The sequence below is a fragment of the Ananas comosus genome, linkage group 19 (genome assembly GCF_001540865.1).
Source record: "Ananas comosus cultivar F153 linkage group 19, ASM154086v1, whole genome shotgun sequence".
Lineage (NCBI taxonomy): Eukaryota > Viridiplantae > Streptophyta > Magnoliopsida > Poales > Bromeliaceae > Ananas > Ananas comosus.
The window spans coordinates 9,594,244-9,615,042 of NC_033639.1; the positions used below are offsets into that span (position 1 = coordinate 9,594,244).

The window sequence follows — 20,799 nt, forward strand, 5'->3', positions numbered from 1 at the left end:
CATGCTTATATTTTGGACTATAATTAGGATATATATGTTTCTTCTTATTATTAGCATCATTAAATGCCAGCCCATTTATTAATTAATTTCTATTTCTATTGCACCTTCTCACATTGCACTTTCTCACGTTGAAAACGAGTGACTTAAATTTGTTTCCTTTCTCCATTTATTAATAAGACGTTAGCGGTCAATGGGCTGCAAGTTCCCCCAAGTTGCCATGCACGTGGAAATATATATAGTGTATACACGTGGACGTGGTTGTAGTACATGTACGTAGTATGGGTACTGCGTCCTTTTGAAATTCCATAGCCAAAGCCAATGAGTTCAAAAAATACATAATTACATGGGTACTATTTAGGAATAAAATAAAATCTTTTCAAACGTTAGAGTGGTAATCACATGCATTGATGGATAAAAAAATAAAAAAATAAAAAAATCTACGGCGGTGGTCGCACCACACCACGACATTCGTTTCCTAACAAATTAATAAATTTTTTACTTTATAAAAAATATAATAAAAATATTTTTTTAAAAAAATTGTATTGAACGAATAAATTTCAAAAACTAAATGTGATTGAATGGAACAAAAAAGAAAAGATTTATAAGGTATAAAATATCAAATTTATAAAGTAAAGATGAATGGAAGTAGGCCGTGCATGGGTGATGTGGTAGACCACATACAGGCAATAATAAACTCTACACATAAATTTTAATTATTATTTTTAAGTTTATCATATAGAAAAATATACACATATTATTATTCAAGTACGTACTATACTTAATTACAAAATACTTATTTCTAAAACCAATTAAGTAAAAAATATAATTTTTTAGATTTTAACTTTTATAAAACTAATATATATTAATTAAGTTGATCGATTTTAGGTCATTAATGGATTTTAGTATGATTTAGATAGAAAAAATCCTACCAATTTCACTAAAATCGGCTGGTGCACAAATTTGATGGTTGGACTGTTAGTTCAAATGGTTGAAAGCTATATATTTTTATTTAATACGTTTAAAGGATTGAATTGATCATTTTTTAGACTTGGTCACGATCGAACCGGTCGAACTGGCTGGTTCCATCCAGTTTTTTAAATCATTGGTTGAAAGATCTACAATCAAATTAAAGTTGGTCATAGATCTAGTATTGCTCATATTTTTTTTATTCTGAGATTCTCTTAATTAATTTTTAAGTTTGCTGAATGAACAATTTTAACAAAATAAATCAAAAAATTTACCAAGCTTAACCAGTTCAAATTATTTTATAATAAAAAATATTTTTAATCATTCAATTCTTAAGGTATAGAAAATCGTAGTTAATGGAGCAATGGTGATTGAACAATCGATCGCGAACAAAGGCTTGATGCAGGAGGGAAGGGACTTTTTTTAAAAAAAAATAAATATTGTGAATATTTTATCAAAAATATAAAAATAATATTATAATAAAATGCTTTTCCGGTTCGTGGTCCGTACAGCGTTCGTGGGGACACAATCGTCAACGAACTACTAAATTTGTCGAGGCAATACTTTTTAATGGCAGCTTCTTTTTTCCCAAATTGTGAGCGGCAAAGCAGCGTAGGGTAGGAGTGGTGCCTATTATGTAGCCTGCAGTGTAGGCCAATTAATGGGACTGAAACAACACTTTTGTGTCTGTGTGGTTCAAATAATAATTTAATTTTATATTTTATATATATATATATATATATATATATATATATATATATATATATATATATATATATATATATATATGTGTGTATATATATGTATGTACATGTACATGTATACATACACACATAATGTTGCCATATTCATACGAGTATACAGGGCCAAAATTTATAAATTTTAAAAATTTGGCATTTTTTAAAAAGGCTTTTAAAATCGGCCCCGGGGCGTGACATACATACATATATATATATACATATATATATATATATATGTATGTATGTGTGTGTATATATATGTATGTATATGTACATGCATACATACACACATAATCATAATGTTGCCATATTCATACGAGTATACAGGGCCAAAATTTATAAATTTTAAAAATTTGGCATTTTTTAAGATTATAACTAAAATGCAAATAAAACAGGACTGGAAACAGAAGACCCGTCCTGCGAACATGAAATTCATTGGCGTTTTGCGCTCCCTCGCTTGCTGATGAAATATTTGTGCGCTAAAAATCCATCTTTGGCTGGCCGGCGCCTCGAATATGGCCAACTATGGATATTTTTTTTAAAAAAAATTTATTCAAATTTAAATTAAATGTAATATAATTTTTATATTATGTAAATTAAAATAGAAATTAAAAGTAATGACGGTATTATAAAAGTAAATATTTTAGAAAGAAATAATATTTAGGACGCAAATAATATTCTAAAAAGGGAAAAGTTATTTCTCTTATAATTTAATACTAATTATTATTCGGAGCGGGTTTTGCGGGGCAAATTAATTTATTTAGCAATATTTCGACCGAAGGTTTTTTCGAGTTAGAACAAACTGTCCGAATTCGTTTATTATCTCTAACTTCCAAGCTCCGAATTCGTTTATTATCTCTTACTTCCAAATTTGTTTGTGTGATAGTTTGGAGTTTAATTTCTTGATCTTTAGACGTTTTTGGCATGTATAATTTTGTAGTAGTTTATTTTAGCTACATGATAATTTATTTTATTTTAAAAAATAATTCAAAGATCAAATATTTTTACACATTTGATCATAGTATTTGAATAATAAATACTACAAGCTTCTTGAGTAAATTAAAGTGATATGTCAGACAAATATCCATGCATCCAAATTAGTTGCTAATTTTTTTTAAATTTTTAACATAAAAAGTGATTAAAACTGTTTAATTAGATAGAATTATTAATAAATCTTATAAAATTTTTTAGTTAGTTGACTAATTTTTTTTAATTACTACATATCAAAAAATTAAGGCAACGCCAATGAGGAAAATTAGAGAGCCATTTCAACTTGATGTTTATAGACCACATTCGGGCTAAACCAACGGGGCGTAAATGGTCTAAATTAAATCGAAGAGAAACCATACCCGGCCCAAAATCCTGGCCCGGCCCAATTTTGCCTACACGTATTTCTAAGACATTACCTTTCTTTAATATTCTACTCAATTCAATTCTGAATATCTTAAATGTTTTAAATATTAATTTAAAGACACTATATAATTATAATCATAATTTTTTTTAAAAAAAATTAGGAACCACTATTACAATTTTTATTACAATAACAATTGACACATGCTTTATTTTTTAGTTCCTTGTGTAAAAAATATATTTCACCTATTGCCTGCCTCTAGGCTCTAGGTTCTAGGCCAATGGGACCACCCAAATGGCTCAAAATTAAAATTATAAATTTCAAAATTATAATGATCGCGTTTTTCACGTGTAGGGATTAAAATTTTAAAATTTCAAATTTTAATTTTTCAAATCTCAAATATAAATTTTAAATTTTAAAAAATTACCATTTAAATTTAGAACGCAATAATATTGTAAAAAAAAAAAAATCTCTCTCATAATTTAATACTAATTATTATTGGGGGTGGGTTTGGCCTGAATTCCAAGTGGACTTAAATTTTAGCAGGGCAAATTAATTTATTCAAGATAATTAAATGCAAAATCCCCTGTATATATATACTTTTTTAGATACAGCAAAAGATATTTTAATAAAGGTCTCCTGATATTTTTTTTTTCTTTCAACAAAAAAAAAAGATTAATAAAATCTTAAAGATCAGCACTTCATTGCTTTTTCAAATACCGCCTCTCAATTATAATTTTTTATCAAGATCCTCCTAATTAATTTTTAAGTTTACTGAATCAAGTAAATTTAATCAACCTTATTAAATATTTAATATTAGAAGTAATTTATAATATCAAATATTCTCAACCATGTATAGAATTTTAATTCAACCATTCAGTTATTAAGGCATAAAAAATTGTAATTAATTGAGCAATGTTGATCGAAAATGATATCGCCACGGTAATATCAAACTTGCACAATTTTATTGATTCCCTTTTAAATTTTTAAAATACTATAAGTATTTCTTAAACACTTAAAATTTCATTAATCCTCCTACAAATCTCACAAACTATTGGGATTGAATTCGACCCTACAAAATTTCCTTTTGAGATGTAGTTGCGACAAAATTACATTTCTAACCCTATTTACGAGTTGGTAAAAATGTATGGAGACCACTCACCAGCAGGCCGACATTTTTTTGTTTTTTACCGACCGTGCCTAGAGTAAGTAACAAAGGATTTGGTAGTTGTTATCCGAGATCAAAGTTCGAATCCTAATTGATTCATATTTCCAGCTAAGTTTATTTTTAAATAAAATAAACGAAGTAGGTAGTGTGCTACCTATCTCTCAAAAAAAAAAATTTTTTTTTTTTGTTCAAAGTTTTTTATTAGTGGTTTTATAAAATATATATAGTTTTTTAAAAAAATAAATAATTTTTGATAAATTTAAAAATTTTAGTTAAAATTTGAATAATTAAAATTGATATTTATAAAGAGTTAATGAAAAACTTAAACAATATACTTTTTAAAAAATTATTAAACGGGCCATTAAAAAATATATTTTAGAAACAATAAATAAACGAGCTGGCCCAGTGCTTAAGGCCGGTCCAGAACGGACCAGCCCGCGCCGGCCCGCACTAAGGATTAGTGCAGGATTTATTGCCTTTTTCTTTCAAATACACCATTCAATGTGTTTGATTAATATTTACATGCCTTTTTCTTTCAAATACACCACTCTATTTGTTTGATTAATATTTACATAACTAGAGATCATATAAAATAATGTGTGGGAAAAGTGGTTAATAGGGACATGCATCACCTTAAGTTTAGTGGTTTAGTTGATTTTCACTATGTTCCTTGTAGCTTAAAAGTTTACACTTTGCTGTGCTATGATTTAGCACAATTTTATTTTACAATCCCGTTCTTTAAAAAATTACGCTGACCTACTGTGTAGTTTAGTATATTTTTCACTTTGCCACCTCTTGATTTTCTTAAAAAAATTCATTTATCGGCTTATTTAATATTAGAATTTTTTGATAAAATAAAGATCAAACCAAATGGAGGGTAAGTGTAAACTTTTTAGAATCAGTAAAGTAAAAAAAATAAACTAAACCACAAGAGGGCATATTTAAAGTTTACACTGGTTTAAATTTATTCTATTTCATTTGGCATTGTTTGATTTTGTGATATTTGATTCAAATTTACACCTACAAAATTTATCAATGTAAACGGCGTAAACTTCAAGAATAATCATTCCGCACAAAAGTTGAGAACCTCTTAATGAGAAATAAATTAGATTTAACCCAACTGGTACAGCAACATACATACATTACCGTAGTGAAAATTTCCACATTTCTACATACGAGTGAACAACAAGAAGTTTGTTTCTAGATACCATCACAAACAGGGATAAGATCAACACAATCTACTGGGTAACAAAAGAAGGAAAAAAAAAAAAAAAAAAAGGTGCTTTCCTATGAGATTCAAAAAATTACGACCATCAAACCTCGTACCCAGGATTTATCTTCTGCTGGATATTTCTATAGCTTTCTAATTCGTGCATATCCTCTAAGCTCCCCATAAACAGGGGAAGCCTTTGATGCAGCTCGACTGGCTGAATCGAAAGGACCCGCGTTTTACCATCTGACCCTCTACCTCCAGCTTGCTCCACGAGAAAACTGAGTGGGTTAGCCTCGTAGACTAAGCGAAGATGGTCCCTTGGGTTCATCACCAATCCACCGTACATCAAAGTGCGGTGAAAATCGGCGACCAGAGAACAGATATAGCGAGCCGAGTACTTCTTAGGAAATTGGCCTTTGCCTTGTCTCACCGTGTCAATATATTGCCTTAAGCCGTCGGGCCAGTCGAAGTATCGCGCATCATTCACGGAATATATCTGTCCTGACATTAAAGAGAAGAACCATAAAATGAGTTGAGAAGGATGCACATACATCACCTTGCATTACATTACATTGTTCACAAAAGAAAACTATCTAGTTTGGTTGAATGTCTAGAGGGATACAATTCCTTGGGTGCTTTTGAAAGTTAAAAAGAAATACATATTCATATGTATGTATGATTTTCTATATATGATAGATAAATAGGTAATTTTACGTGCACATGTACATAAATATATCAAAGTAAAATAATAATATTACCCCTTGGAGGAATTTGTATGCCTGGATGTGTGAGAACAAACTCTCCGGTTAGTTGATCTAAAGTAAATGCATGAGTTCCCGACCCAAAGCTAATGCACAAAATGGTGGCAGATGAATACAACACATAGCCGGCAGCAACAAGTCGCGCTCCATTTTGTAGGGAATTGAGCTGTGCCTTCTCTTCCACAGGCAGATGATCTAATTCCGCAAGCCTATTATATATCCCAAATATGGTCCCAGTGGGAATAGAGGCATCGATATTTCGCGAACCATCCAAAGGGTCAGTGACGACAACGAATGGGCCGTCATCGGCTATCCAAACCGGAAGATCGTCTTCTTCGGACGCCACAACTGCAACCTTTCCGGAATTTCTGAGCGAGGAGAGTATAATCTCATTCTGCGTAAGAAAATGTGCCATTAAAAAAAAAAGAAACCAAAAATCATTCATACTTGTGCTATCCTGATGCGAACGATATCTGGAGAAGTTCGTCTGAGTAGAGCTACATAAAAAGCGTCAACAGCTTTTTCATCAAAAATTCCTCTCCATAGCATTTTGCTTCTGCAGAAGTTGATGCTTGTACTCATTTCACTTTTTGCAAAAGTTCCAAATATTTAGTTTGCTAACCGCCAATCTGTTGCTTTTCATTGCAGAGAAACTGATAAAGAAGCCAAGTTGAACACGGAATTAGCATCCCTACTTAGTGTCTACTGAATAATACTTAACAGTTTAAGGTCAGTATCACTTTCTATATGAATTCACACAACCTGAAGCTAATGATTTCATCTTAACCGGACTAAAGACCATGAAAATTCGAACAAAGCTAATACATAAGAATTAAGTAAGCCAAATTGAGATTACCGAAACTACATCAAGCGGCTTCGGATCATCGCGCGCCGCCGCCGCCGAAGCCGCAGCAGAAGCCATGGCGCCTCGGCCGAGCTCGGCGTTGAAGGGGGAAGCGACGAGGGCGGCGATCCGCTTGCACGCGCACTGCACGTGCGCGAGGAGCACGGCGAGGTCGTCCCCGACCCTGTCCCCGCCCCCGCCACCGCCGACGTACTCCATTAGGGTTTTGCGCCCGCCCCCCACAAGAGAGGCCGAGGCGACGGCCATGGCGGGTCTGGTTCGCGCGGAGTACGAGAGGGCGGCGGGGACGGCGAGGAAGCGGCGGCGGAAGGGGCGGAGGCTAGGGTTAGGGTTTGGGTTTGAGTTCGTAGGGGTAGGGGTAGGGGTAGGGGTGAGGGTGGTGGTGGCGGGGCAGGGGAGTGGTGTGGGAGTGGCGTGTAGCATACCGAGGCGGCCTATGAATTGAGAGAGTGGTATGAAAACGTCTCTCCTCAGCTCTGTTTCTCCTTTTGTCTGGAGATGATGATGGAGGACAAGTGGAGGAGAATTATTGATTGGAATTTGGGCAGGTCCAATTTGGACCGCACCATTCTTCTCGGTTGGGGCTGGTCTATTTTTTAAATATTTTGATCACTTACATTTCAACAGGTGCTTGCTCCATCCAAAATCACAAATTCTGCTGTGCTTGCGATTAGATTGCAGTTATATTATTCTAAACTAGAAACCACCAAATTAGTTAAATATGAGTATAGGCTGTTTCATTTTTAACTACATGTATTTTTGGATCAAAGTGAACGGCTAATAGAACCATTAAATTTAAATTTGTAGCTTAAGTTATAGGATAGCTTAATTTAAAGAATTAAGAATAGTTTGGAACAGGCTCTGAAGTTATTAGAAGCAATATGGTAATATATTATCTTTACTAAAATTAGAAAATTCACAAGCTAGAGACCAATAATTTGAATAGCACCTTTTCAAACATGTTCCATCATTCATCTATGGTTTATCAGAGTCCAATTGTAAGCTCTTGTGCAGCTCCTCCCCCGCATTACCGCAATTAATCAAACAGTAAATTAAGATGTTTAACGCCAGCATGTTCTTCCTCCGATTCGAATTACTCTCAAGTATTCATCTCCGTATTTAGTCACCAGTACTCACCACAGGAACACAGCCCATCTCTGAAATGGTGAAACCGATTCACGTCTCTCACGATAATCTCCCTCTCATAGATCTTCGAAATGAATTTCATGGCCATATGACAATCTCCACATATGCGAAGGTTTTTCGTCACTCTTAAAACCTTACCGGGAGTCGTATTCAGAAGCCCAAATGCAACCGCAAGCTTCTCGCTATGCATAATTAAGTTACATTCCTTCTCTTCCTCGCTAACATCATGTAGAGCAAAACTAGTGTCGGGAACATACCCCGCGGGCTTAATCTTATTCGGAAAATCTTTCAACAGCATATAGATCTCGTTTGCTTGTGGATGAGACTTGTCGCCACCGAAGAATACGTGGAGTTTCTTATTGATCTCAGTCCAACTGCACCCAGGGCTCTTTCTAAAACCAGTGTTCTTCAAATAAGCTCTCAGTTTATTCAACTCCTCCCACCTTCCGGCCTCCGCATACATGTTGGAGAGCACTACATAGTTCCCACAATTCTCGGGCTCCAATATGAACAGTTTCTTTGCCGCAACCTCTGCGATCTCCAGATTTTTATAAGTCCGACAAGCTGAGAGAAGCGCACCCCACACACTTGGACTGGCTTCGATCTCCATCGAATTGATTAAATTCATGGCTTGAACTAACCGCCCCACCCGACCCAAAAGATCTACAACACAAGCATAATGCTCGGACCTTGGTTCCACTTTGTACACTGTTCTCATAGAGTCGAAGTATGAGAGCCCTTGATCAAGTAGCCCGGAATGGCTGCATCCAGAAAGCAAACCAGTAAACGTGATCGAATCAGGCCAAATTCCCAATCTGATCATCTCCTCAAATAACGATGTGGCGTCGATTCCGCGCCCGTGAGAAGCATAAGCCGCAATCATGGCATTATACGAAACTAAACCTTTGTGGTTCTTGCGAATTCGATCAAAGCAGTTTCGAGCTTTCGCGAGGCTCCCGCACTTTGCATACATTGTAATCAGCGCAATCTGAACAGTTGGGTGCAAGTCGAACCCCAACGCAGCGGCGTAACTGTGAATACTCTCCCCCTTCTCAAGGGCGGCGGAATGAGCACACGCAGGAAGCACGCTCACCAGCGTCACCCAATTGGGCTTCACCTCGGAGTCATCCCTCCTCATCTTGTCGAACAAAACCAACGCACGGTCCGCAAGCCCATTCTGTGCATAGCCCGAAATCATTGAAGTCCAAGAGACAATATTTCTATTGGGCATTTCATCGAACAGTTGCTGGGCAAGGTCGAAGGACCCGGCGTTCATGTACCCAGCAATCATTGCATTCCAGGATGAGGCATCTCTAACATGCATTTCATCGAACATGCGACGGGCATCGCGAATCTCACCGCACTTCACGTACAAATTGATCAACGAGCTACCGGCGTAGAGATCCATCTGGAGGCCGGATCGTAGGCATTGGGAGTGGATCGAGCGGCCGAGGGGGAGCGACGGGAGATCGGCGGAGCACTTGAGGGCAAAGGGGAAGGTGAAGTGGTCTGGGGAGAGGCCGCGCGCGAGCATGCAGCGGAGGAGGGAGAGGGCCTCGAGGGGGGAGCCGAAGAGGGCGTGGCCGCGGATGAGGGCGTTGAAGAGGAGGGCGGTGGGGTTAGGGTTCCGGCGGAGGAGGGCGGCCGCGGAGCTGAGGTCGCCGGAGCTGGAGTAGAATGCGGCGAGCTTGGCGGCGAGGAAGGGGTCGGGGAGGGCGCCGGAGACGGTGAGGACGGCGTGGAGGCGGCGACCGAAGGTGAGGGGGAGGGAGCCCGGGGAGCGGATGAGGAGCTCGAAGAGGCCGGGGTAGGAGAGAAGGGGATGGTGAGAGGACTTAGGGTTAGGGTTAGGGTTAGGGTTAGGGTCTGGGGGGGATGGGAGAGGGAGATGGAGATGGTGGGAGGAGGAGCGTTTTGCGAGGGACGGGAAATTGCGAAATCGCATGAGAGAGAGAGAGGCGAGGGAGAGATTGCCGTTTTGGCGGTTACCGTATTATAGTTGGTGAAACAATTACTGAGAACACCCTAGATTATAGATTATTTTGATCTGCAGCCTTCAATCTTATTATTTCTAATCGTTGTTGTTATTATTATTATTATTATTATTTTTATTATTGGATTATTGGATTGATACCAAGCTAACTTCTATACTTTCAATTTAGTTATTTTAATTAGTTTATCTGCAAATAAAAATTTTATTACACACGAAGCTATGTTTATATGTCAAAATAAAATACTCAATAATAACATATTCAGTACGAAAATTTTTTAGTGTAAATTGTTAGGAGTTTAAGTTTTATTCTTTGAAAGATTTTGGTATCCGTATGATAGTATATTTTAAATTTTAACTACGTGATGATTTATTTTATTCTGAAAAGATAACTTAAAAGTTAAATATTGTTTTAGATAGTTGATCATACTTCGTTAAGTAAATTATGTAAGCTTTTAGAGTAAATTAAAATGATATGTCAAACAAAATATTCATACAACCAAATATGACCTAAGTATATCTGTTAACTACTAGTTGCTAATTATTTTTATTTTATTTACTAAAAAGAAATTAAAACTAGTAAAATTTGATAGAATTATTAATAAATTTGATAAACTTTTTTATTTATTTGACCAAAATTGTTTAATTACTACAAATTTAAAAAATTAAAGCAACGACAATGAGGAAAATTAGGGAGCCAATTTAACTTGATGCTTGTGGACCAGATTCGTGGTCACGGAGATATAAGTTTCGAGCCAGACCCAAATCATTTCCAGCCCAAAATCCTGACCCGGCCCAATTTTTATTACATCTATTTCAAAGATATTTATCTTTCTTTACATTCCACTCAATTCAATTCTGAATATCTTAAATATATTCTAAATAAAATAGCAATAAGAACTGATTTAGTTTAACAATACCAAATAATTATAATTATATTTTTTTTAAAAAAAATAGGGACCACTATAACAATAATAATTGTCACATGCTTTTTCGTGAAGCTTGTAAGGTGTAAAAATATATTTTGAATAATATATTTTGTGATGATAATATTTTGTTACGTGAATAATTCAAATGGTTCCCCCTGTTCTTGATGAATTGTGTAGTTCCATAAAAAAGAAAGTAAACATAAATAAGAAAAAACAGATAAATTGATTAAAATAAAAAAAACAGTCCCAAGGCGCAGTGTATTTTCATGTTGTTTTATTCATATCGCTTACGTATTTTGAAATAAGAGCTTTTATCAGTCCTATCAAAATTTGAATTTTTGATTATACTTTTTATCTATAGTACTAGCAGATGTGTACTATGTTTGGCTTAACTTGAAATTATTAAAATTTGAAATTAAATTAGATTTCTAATTGATTAATTTTGATCAAAACTTGATTAGGCATGATCCAAATCTGGTCCAACCATGAATAGCATATACAGAGGAGAATTTATTTTTTTTAATTGAGGAGTTATTCCTATAGATCTACAACAACCTTCGTGTTGCATATGGAGAATAATAAACTACTATAGTGATGCCCAAAAAATAATAATAATCTTCTTTTAATTGACCCAAAATTTCTACTACAAATCTCAAGGGACATTATTGTTTTTTTTTTTTAAAAATAATCTAAGCCTCATTGACTTCGCTAATACCAAAAAATATCTTTTATGTAGATGGATTCCTGATTGATTAATTAATTAATTAATTAATTAATTACATCCTTCATGTACTTGATGCAGTGCCATATACATCACAATATTCAATCCTAAATACAAGTAGAGATGTCAACGGGTCGGATTCATGGCAGATTTTCAAAAATTCGAATCCGAACCCGACTCCAAACCCGAGACCCGAATCCGAACCAGAACCCGATGGATTTTAAAAACCATATCCAAATCCGAACTCGACCAAAAATCCGAAACCCGAACCCGAACCTAAAAATTTGAACCCGAAATATTTATTTTTTTTTCAATATTTCAAAATATATTATATATAATAAAAAAAAAATTCGGGTTCGGATCGGGTTTGGGTTTGGGTCGGGTACAGTCAAAATTCATATCCGAATTTATATTTGTCAGATTTCTATTTTTGATATCCATATATCTATTTAGCATCGGCGATATTCGTTTTATTCGGATTCGGATAAAATTTCGAATATCTATACCTATTGACATTCCTAAATACAAGTGTAGACTTATACTTTTCCTCATTTTATTATAACTTGTGTCCTTCAATTATTTACCACTTAATAATATTGCATGTACCTTTTATATATATAAACAATATCAATTAGGCCAAGGGCATAATCGTCCAAGCACTAACAATTTAAAGCGCTTAAACGGTCACTTTCACTCGCTCACCACCTTTGCCCCTGGTAGTTGGCTCCTCACATCTTTCTATCACCGTCCATGTTTACGCAACATTGACAGATCACTACCTAAACCAAACATGGTAGTAGTAGGAAATAAGCAACTTCCCCCTTCTTCTTTTCTCAATTGACCCAAAACACACAAATTTAAAAAAAAAAACAAATAACAAAAACAAATAACACGAAGTAAGCAATAAGACCTTCTCTCTCTTTCTCTGTGTCCCTCTCTAAAAATTCCACATGCAGATCGTAGGAAAAAAGATTATTTTAATTGGCCATTTTGATTTAAGTCCTTTCTACTATTTATGTTTTGTACTACACTCTTTCAATTTTTATCATTTTTATTAAATAAATTAATTAATTAATAATAATGCTTTTTTGATAGAAAAATAGCAAGTATATCTGTTGTGTTCATTTTTGAAAACATAAGTTTGAACTTGAAATCTCGAATACTAACTATAATTATAGTTCTGTTTAATTTTATTATTTCTATCACTCTTTTCAGTTGGTAATATTGTAAATTTTATACATAGTTAATAGACAAGGCCTCGTACACTCTCTTAACTTTTAATTTCTAAAAATTAAATAATTTTAATCAATTAAATGAAAATTCTTATTAACTTCGTCGAAATAAAACTAAAATAATAAACAAATAATCACTGCTACATAGAGCTACAGAATTTAGTAAAACTTTTTAACTTAAACTCGCTAGGATAACCCACATAAAAAAAAAATTTGGAAGTTAAACTAGTATCCATAATAAAAAAAAGGAAACTTTAGTAATGGGGCATTGTCAGTATTTCCAATAGTCGAAGGGCCTCCACACATTTTTGCCGTCTTTTAACAACCCAACTCGTTCAGTAAGTCGTCTCCCTCCTCCCTCCCATTTTTCTGTCTCTCTCTCTCTCTGTCTCTGAGAGTCAGAGTCTCCTTCACCCTTCTCTCTCTACTTTCTCTCTCTACCTCAACAATGGCGAGCCATGGGCCATGGCTCGCCTCGCTCCTCCTCGTCCTCCTCGGCGCGGGGTTCGCATCGGGGCGATTCGTGGTGGAGACGAGCAGCGTGCGGGTGATCTCGCCGCAGCACATCAGGGGCCACCACGACGCGGCGATCGCCAACTACGGGATCCCCAACTACGGCGGCACCATGGCCGGCGTGGTCGTGTACCCCGACAAGAAGACCACGGGGTGCGACCCCTTCGATTCCACCTTCAAGTCCAAATCCCGTCGCCCCGTCATCCTCCTCCTCGATCGCGGAGGTGAGCTCCCGTCGAATCGATTCATCCATGCTTTGATTTCGATTTAAGTAGATGTATGAGTGACTATTTTGTGTTTTTGTGTTCGATTAGTTACTTTTTTTTTGTGTGTGTGTGTGTGTGTGTTATTATTGATCTCTGAGGTGGGCTCTGATCTACATATGCAATGATCGATTTATCTATGCTTTTGTTTTCGATTAAAGTAGTTGTATGTTCGATTAATTGGGCTTTTTTTTTGTTTTTGCGTTCAATTAATGCTTTAGTTTTTTTAAAAAATATATATTCATTGCGAATTCATCATGAATTATTATTGGGATAACATGTTTGGAAAGTATCTGATGCGTTTTTGTTTGGGTCATATGTTTGGAAACCCCCTCAACTATATATTTATTAAATTTTCTGTAGGAGTTTGACAATTTTCATTTATTTTGGTTGCGGAATATTAGTGTGCTAGCAAATTTATCTGGCATTTTGAACTATACATATGAACTTATGAAGTCCCCCTAGTGTATATATTTTCTTAAATTGGTAAATGATTTGGTCAAACTTCATGACTCTACCATTTTTTCAGCAGATAAAAATGTAAACTTTATTAATAATTAGTGATCGCAGATAATAAAATCATGGGATTTTTATCAAATTTTATAGATAATTAACAAAATAACTCAAATTAAAAGTCCAGGGGCCTACTTCAAAATGGCCGATAGTTGAGCGGTCTACATTCTTTTTTAGTATAAGGCTTTAAGCACAGTGACTTTTAGAAACTTCCTAATCAATTTTTCTTTACCTAGAAGCTACATTGACCTCAATCTATAATTTGCTTCGATCTGACAATTACCGCATTCAATTAGTAAGTTGAACATTCTAATCTCTTGCATTAATTTTATTTAACTCTAAAATGGAAATCATACAAAAGTAGCACATATATAACTTCTTCCTTTAATTTTTTAAAAATTCCATTATTCATCCGTGAAGTAACTCAATCTTCTAAGATAGGCGAAGTCCCACTCTGTCTTTTTCGTCAGTGGGCCTTATTTTAACCCTTTTTTTAAGTCATGGAACTTAAGAGCTTATTAAGTAAATAATTGTGTTTCTTCTCTTCATTTTATGTTCCTATTTTTGGAAATTTGTTTATGAATAAGTAATCAGTTGTTCGCGTAACTTACTTTCTAGTTTCTTTGGGTAGGGATAGTGAATTTTAGAAATTACCACATCGTTTTTTTTTTTGTCTATTTTATTTGATGAAATGCTTCAGTTACTCCATTCTACAATTTACTTTGATGTGGCCACACTCAGTTTGTTAGTTAAGCATTTTTTTCCCTGTTACATTCAACACATTTAGCTTCGAAACAGAAAAACCATTGAAGTGTCAAATATTCCCTAAAAAATCAGTTGTTATATGATTTGTCAATTGTGTAACTTAACCTTCTAAGATGAGCAAAATGATCCTTTTCATCGCTCAACCTTAATTAAATCCTTTTGTTAACCTTGCTTTAAATCCCATTTTCTACTTTGATTGTAGATTGCTACTTTGCTTTGAAGTCATGGAATGCCCAAAATGCTGGTGCTGGCGCAGTATTAGTTGCTGACAACATAGACGAGCCTCTTCTCACTATGGACACCCCGGAAGAAACCCGGGATTCTGAATATGTTGACAAAATTACTATTCCCTCGGCATTGATAAACCGTGCGTTCGGGGAATCTCTAAAGAAGATGATTGAGAAAGGCGGAGAAGAAGTCGTGGTTAAGTTAGATTGGAGAGAATCAATGCCTCACCCTGATGAAAGGGTCGAGTACGAATTTTGGACTAATAGTAATGATGAATGTGGCCCTCGCTGCGATGAACAAATGGACTTTGTTAAGAATTTCAGAGGCCATGCTCAGCTTCTTGAGAAAGGGGGATATACTCAGTTTACACCCCATTATATAACTTGGTTCTGTCCAGAAGCTTTTAAGCTTAGCAAGCAATGCAAGAGTCAGTGCATCAATAATGGGAGGTATTGTGCGCCTGACCCAGAACAGGACTTTAGTGAGGGTTATGATGGGAAGGATGTCGTGTTTGAGAATTTGAGGCAGCTTTGTGTGCATAGAGTCGCGAACGAGAGCGGTCGGCCATGGGTTTGGTGGGATTTCGTGACAGATTATCATGTTAGGTGCTCAATGAAGGAGAAGAAGTATAGTAAAGATTGTGCCGAGGAAGTTATTAGATCTTTTGGTGAGTTTAATTAATTCAATCTCTGAGTTAGCCTTTCTTTTTTTTTTGTCATTTTAAAGACAGGAATTTGATGTGTTTTGGTGGTGTAAAAAGCAGGTTTACCTCTGGATAATATTTTGAAATGCATGGGCGATCCTGATGCTGATACAGAGAATGCTGTCTTGAAGACAGAGCAGGAAGTTCAGGTTGAAAATCTTACACATGACTTTGCTTGAGCATGTTGTTTCTCGGCATCTATCGTTGAAAGAAAATAGCATATTGATGATTGGGAACATTTTGCTTACAAGCCCTTTATTCACTGTGTATTTGGGGTTTCATACGACTGATTACTAGTTTTGCCTTTGCCTTGTTGTGTTATAGATCGGCCAGGGTTCTCGTGGAGATGTGACTATCTTGCCCACTTTGCTTATAAACAATGTTCAATACCGAGGTTTGCTACCGACCCTTATATTTGGGCTAGTTTTTTCCTTGTTCAAAATTTTTCTCACAATGATTAACATTAGGTAAGCTAAACAGTATTGGTCAATGCAAGCATGTTTAATGTAGCTATCGCTGACTGGCTGTATTGTGAAAATGTTCTTTCTTTCTCGAAGGAAAATTGGAAAGAAGTGCAGTGCTCAAAGCCATATGTGCCGGTTTTAAGGAGTCCACAGAACCTCATGTTTGCTTGAGCCCAGGTAAGGAATCAATGTTGATGTTATAAAGCGACAATTTAACCATTTGTGCGTGAAATATATTTTTAGTTTTCCTTCATTTCTCTTGACTGTAGATATTGAAACAAATGAATGCCTTCAATCAAATGGAGGTTGTTGGCAAGATCAGCACTTAAATGTGACTGCTTGCAAGGTACTAATTGCACAACATCCCTTTATATAAATTACATATTAGTGACTAAATTTATTTGTTTTATGTGAATTGGTAACTTATCCTCTGTTTTTTATCGCATTTATTTGCAGGATACTTTTAGGGGCAGATTATGTGAATGCCCATTAGTAAATGGTGTTCAGTATCAAGGAGATGGTTACACTTCGTGTAAAGGTACTTCAAAATTACTACAACATCTACTTTTGCTGTTGTCGATTAATTAAGCAATCAATGAATTTAGCTAAATATAGTACTAGACAAGAACATTAACGTCCTCAATATTGTGTAAGAACTATGAAATCCATAATACTGCTCTAAACGCTATGAAATCTTGTACGTTATGGGAATTCACATAGCCACGCAATCAAGATAATAGAAAGACAAAGAGTAAAGTTTTTTAGAATCTGAGAGGAGTCGTGAAATAAAGGACGCCCAAGACTTCTTAAAATTGTAGTTGAACTTCTCAAATCTGAGCTTCATATTCTCATTATGCATGCATTAACATATTTTCTGCCCTACATGCAATGAAGTATGTGCTGATTACATTCAGGATGAGTTAAACCCTCGACTGAAAAGAGGAAAAATGCCTTCTCCATAGGAAAACCCATAATCTGCCTGCAACCACGCCATTCCAATCTTTTATGCCCCGTTATGATTACATAGACACTTTGTATATGCCTTTTGGCTTAATTATACTTGCTCTGAAGCTGATAGTTAATAATACCTTATATTTCTTTTGAACCTCAGCTGTGGGACCAGGGAGGTGTACAATGAACAATGGAGGTTGTTGGTCAGAAACCAAAGATGGACTAACGTTCTCTGCTTGCTCGGTATTGTGATCTAGTCTTTCTTAAAGATAACTCATATTTTTACTTATCTATACTATGTTTCTTGAAGATTATTTTAATGTGATTCACCTTTTTGTCATACGAAGGATGCGGCATTGAACGGATGCCAGTGTCCTTCTGGGTTCCAAGGCGACGGCCACACATGCGAAGGTACCATTTGTCTATTTCCCCGGTAGTGAAAAATGAAATCTATTGGATTAAGAGAGTGAAGTGACCAATTTGTATTAATATTACAGACATTGATGAATGTAAAGAAAAGCTTGCATGCTCCTGTCCTGATTGCTCTTGCAAGAATACATGGGGCGGGTATGATTGCAAGTGCAATCGTAACCTTCTGTATATAAAATCCGAAGACACTTGTATAGGTAAGGATTCAGCATTAGGGTAAATAAATTGTTCCTTTAATCATTTTTGTATATTTCATTTTTCTCAGTAATTTGTAGAATAATATCTTGATCTATTACTTGCAAAACTCTGATGACTGTTTATGTTTTCAAATGCAGCAAAGAACACGTCGAGGCTTGGGTGGTTCTTAACTCTCTTAGTTCTATCATGTGTGGTTGGAGCCGGAGTAGCAGGCTACATATTCTACAAATATAGACTAAGGGTACGCTGTTGTGCTGTATTTGTAGTGCTAATTTTTTTTGAAGAGAAAAATAGTTTGCATCTAATCCATGATAAGTTTGAAAAAGATTAGAAAAGAAAATTAATCTTCTCCTTTTATAGTCATACATGGATTCCGAGATCATGGCAATTATGTCTCAGTACATGCCACTCGACAACCATCACAACGATGCCCAACCTCTTCGACAAGATTCAGAAGCATAAACAGGTACATATCTTTGTTTCAGCTCAATGTATTCCGTCTTGTAGAGGCCATTTTCATAAAAATCTTTTTTTTTAAAGTCCACTTTCTTTTTTCTTTTTAACTTTTTGCAATTTTTCATAGATTGAGAGGTCCCTACTCGAATATCTGTACATCATTCATCATTCGTCACAATTAAATTTTTTTTGTTCTTTTGCAGGAACAGAGATTGTTGTAAATTTATAACAAGTACACGGAGATTCTTCAGAGATGGTGCCGCAGATTTTCAAATTTTTGAAACTATCTACAAAAATCTTTTTCTTATTTCTCAAAAATGTTGTTGTAAGATGTCAATGAATTTGACACTGCATGTGACAAAAATAAAAATTTAGACTTTTTCACTACCCAATACTCAATTTTATCACTGTAAACTTCGAATTGTGGATATTCTTTAGTTACTGAAATTTGTCAGAACTTTTTTAAAGAACTAGAACTAGAACTGGAATGAAGAAATCATAATGCGACAAAGAACACTATTTTTATGTAATTAATGGTGGCTGTGAAGTTAATACTCATTTGGAATAGTTGGATATTTAAATGGAAAAACTTCAGATACCACAGTTATGGTTCAGCACTTTCTCATTTTAGTACCTTATAGTTTAAATTATATTGCTTTAATACATAGTGGTTTTGTTTTTTTCTTTTCGTTATCCCCTCTGTTAATTTTTTTTTATTAAATCAATGAAAAAGCTAAAACTACATGAAACTAAAATAAATATTCGATAAAAAAAAACGAGGTATCTTAAGTTTTTTTTATATATTTTAACGGAGAGTTGAGGAATAACGGAAAGAGAAAAATAAAACTACATATTACTAAAGTGATAACGCTTTAAATCATAAAATACTAAAGTGAGAAAGCACTAAACCATAGGGGGATATTTGAAGTTTCCCTATTTAAAATATTGTACTTGAACATGGCTGAATAAATACATGTATTGTATATTTGTATTGCATGCTCCATTATTTGCATTGTAGATCTGTAGTTGGTGAGTCAATATAATTAGTTTATCAAGCCAACATCAATTAGTGATCTTGCACCAAATGGTTAGAAATCCTTTTAATTTGTGGTTCATTTATTTAGTACTTAGATGGCGTCACGTTCTACATCATTCAGATCAGCTTGGTCAATAGTTATTATTTGACTAGTGGGAAATCTAAAACTTATAGGAAGCTCTAACTAGAATTACCTATCTCTTTTACAGCTGAAAAAAAAATCAATAAAATAGATATTAATGCTTCTCTAAATAGTTCTATTTAAATAATTCGACTTTTTGAAATGACACTAGTCCAAAATAATAAAGAGCTGGCCTGAATCACGGCCCGGCCCAAAGTGTCCCGGGGCTGGTGCCAGGCCGGCGGTCCAGAAATTCAGGTCCGGCATGGCATGGCCCGACTTTGGGGCGGATTCGGGCTGGTCCGGCCACCGGCCCATCTTGGACCGAGTGAATGTCTCATTATTTTTGTTAGTTAATTCGTAAATTATTCGTGAATTTTTTATTAATAAATAAAATAACCTGTATACATATTACTTTTAAAAATTCGAAATAATTTATATTTTTTTAGTATAAAATTATTATTCGTGAATAATTTACAATCACACAATTAATCGGTGAAAAAAACACGGCTTATCTTGGGCGCACGGCGCACTTAGGTGTGTTTGGTTCCACGTAAAACTGTGGAAAAAAAAATTTTGGTGAAAAAAGAATTTTACGTTGTTTAGTATTTGATTTGTAAGAAAGGAAACCATCCTCTCGCACGGCCACACGCCTCTAGAGTCTCGACATCGAAGTTTGGGTTCTTTAGAACCATCCTCGCCCCGGGCCACGCACCGCTTGCCATCGAAACGCCCCACGAGGCCGAGCATTGGAGGTTCAGAACCACTCCGGCCGCGCACCACTCGCCAATCACCATCGGAATCCCCCGCAAGGCCGAGCATTGCTCACCATCGGAAGTTTGGAACCAACCTGGCCGCTCCCACCGGAACCCCCTGCGAGGCCGCGCACCACTCGCAATCTGGTTTCGAGTTCCGCTTTTTCGCTGCCGCACGCCCGCTTCATCCGGTACAAAACTACAAATTCATATTTTTTATAAGACCATGACTACGAGTGAAGTTAATATTTACTATTATTTGTATGTGCAGTGTCAAATTCTTTTTTTTTTTCTTTCTATTTTGTAGCTCTTTATTTTTATA

General features: G+C 35.5%; 3 protein-coding genes across 4 annotated transcripts; 1 reads left to right on the forward strand and 2 right to left on the reverse strand.

Annotated features, from left to right (window-relative positions):
• Positions 5,305-7,727, reverse strand: LOC109724993 (fructose-1,6-bisphosphatase, chloroplastic). Its single transcript, XM_020254026.1, has 3 exons — positions 7,056-7,727; positions 6,197-6,593; positions 5,305-5,939 (listed from the first exon to the last, which is right to left on the reverse strand). Exons 1-3 carry the CDS (start codon positions 7,485-7,487, stop codon positions 5,539-5,541), a joined length of 1,230 nt encoding a protein of 409 aa, XP_020109615.1. The 5' UTR covers positions 7,488-7,727; the 3' UTR covers positions 5,305-5,538.
• LOC109724992 (pentatricopeptide repeat-containing protein At3g62890-like) lies at positions 6,587-10,160 on the reverse strand. Its single transcript, XM_020254025.1, has 2 exons — positions 8,014-10,160; positions 6,587-6,852 (listed from the first exon to the last, which is right to left on the reverse strand). Exon 1 carries the CDS (start codon positions 10,153-10,155, stop codon positions 8,188-8,190), a length of 1,968 nt encoding a protein of 655 aa, XP_020109614.1. The 5' UTR covers positions 10,156-10,160; the 3' UTR covers positions 6,587-6,852; positions 8,014-8,187.
• On the forward strand, positions 13,427-19,095 carry LOC109725184 (vacuolar-sorting receptor 6-like). Of its 2 annotated transcripts, none has more exons than XM_020254279.1 (13): positions 13,427-13,819; positions 15,339-16,031; positions 16,125-16,216; positions 16,392-16,461; positions 16,625-16,708; positions 16,801-16,877; positions 16,988-17,069; positions 17,643-17,725; positions 17,830-17,893; positions 17,980-18,108; positions 18,247-18,350; positions 18,470-18,575; positions 18,769-19,095. In XM_020254279.1, exons 1-12 carry the CDS (start codon positions 13,531-13,533, stop codon positions 18,569-18,571), a joined length of 1,869 nt encoding a protein of 622 aa, XP_020109868.1. In that variant the 5' UTR covers positions 13,427-13,530; the 3' UTR covers positions 18,572-18,575; positions 18,769-19,095. The 2 variants fall into 2 exon arrangements, with proteins under 2 accessions (XP_020109868.1, XP_020109869.1); XM_020254280.1 differs by having other exon boundaries at positions 13,428-13,819; positions 16,128-16,216.

What these genes read in the sequence shown, in the direction of transcription:
- LOC109724993 (XM_020254026.1), bottom strand. Translation starts at nt 7,487, where the DNA reads ATGCTACACGCCACTCCCACACCACTCCCCTGCCCCGCCACCACCACC. An exon ending in AGCCGCTTGATGTAGTTTCG is followed by an intron (nt 6,594 to 7,055) that starts GTAATCTCAATT and finishes TTTCTTACGCAG; the next exon opens with AATGAGATTATACTCTCCTC. An exon ending in CATACAAATTCCTCCAAGGG is followed by an intron (nt 5,940 to 6,196) that starts GTAATATTATTA and finishes CTTTAATGTCAG; the next exon opens with GACAGATATATTCCGTGAAT.
- LOC109724992 (XM_020254025.1), bottom strand. Translation starts at nt 10,155, where the DNA reads ATGCGATTTCGCAATTTCCCGTCCCTCGCAAAACGCTCCTCCTCCCAC.
- LOC109725184 (XM_020254279.1), top strand. Translation starts at nt 13,531, where the DNA reads ATGGCGAGCCATGGGCCATGGCTCGCCTCGCTCCTCCTCGTCCTCCTC. An exon ending in AAACAATGTTCAATACCGAG is followed by an intron (nt 16,462 to 16,624) that starts GTTTGCTACCGA and finishes TCTTTCTCGAAG; the next exon opens with GAAAATTGGAAAGAAGTGCA. An exon ending in TGGTTACACTTCGTGTAAAG is followed by an intron (nt 17,070 to 17,642) that starts GTACTTCAAAAT and finishes TTTGAACCTCAG; the next exon opens with CTGTGGGACCAGGGAGGTGT.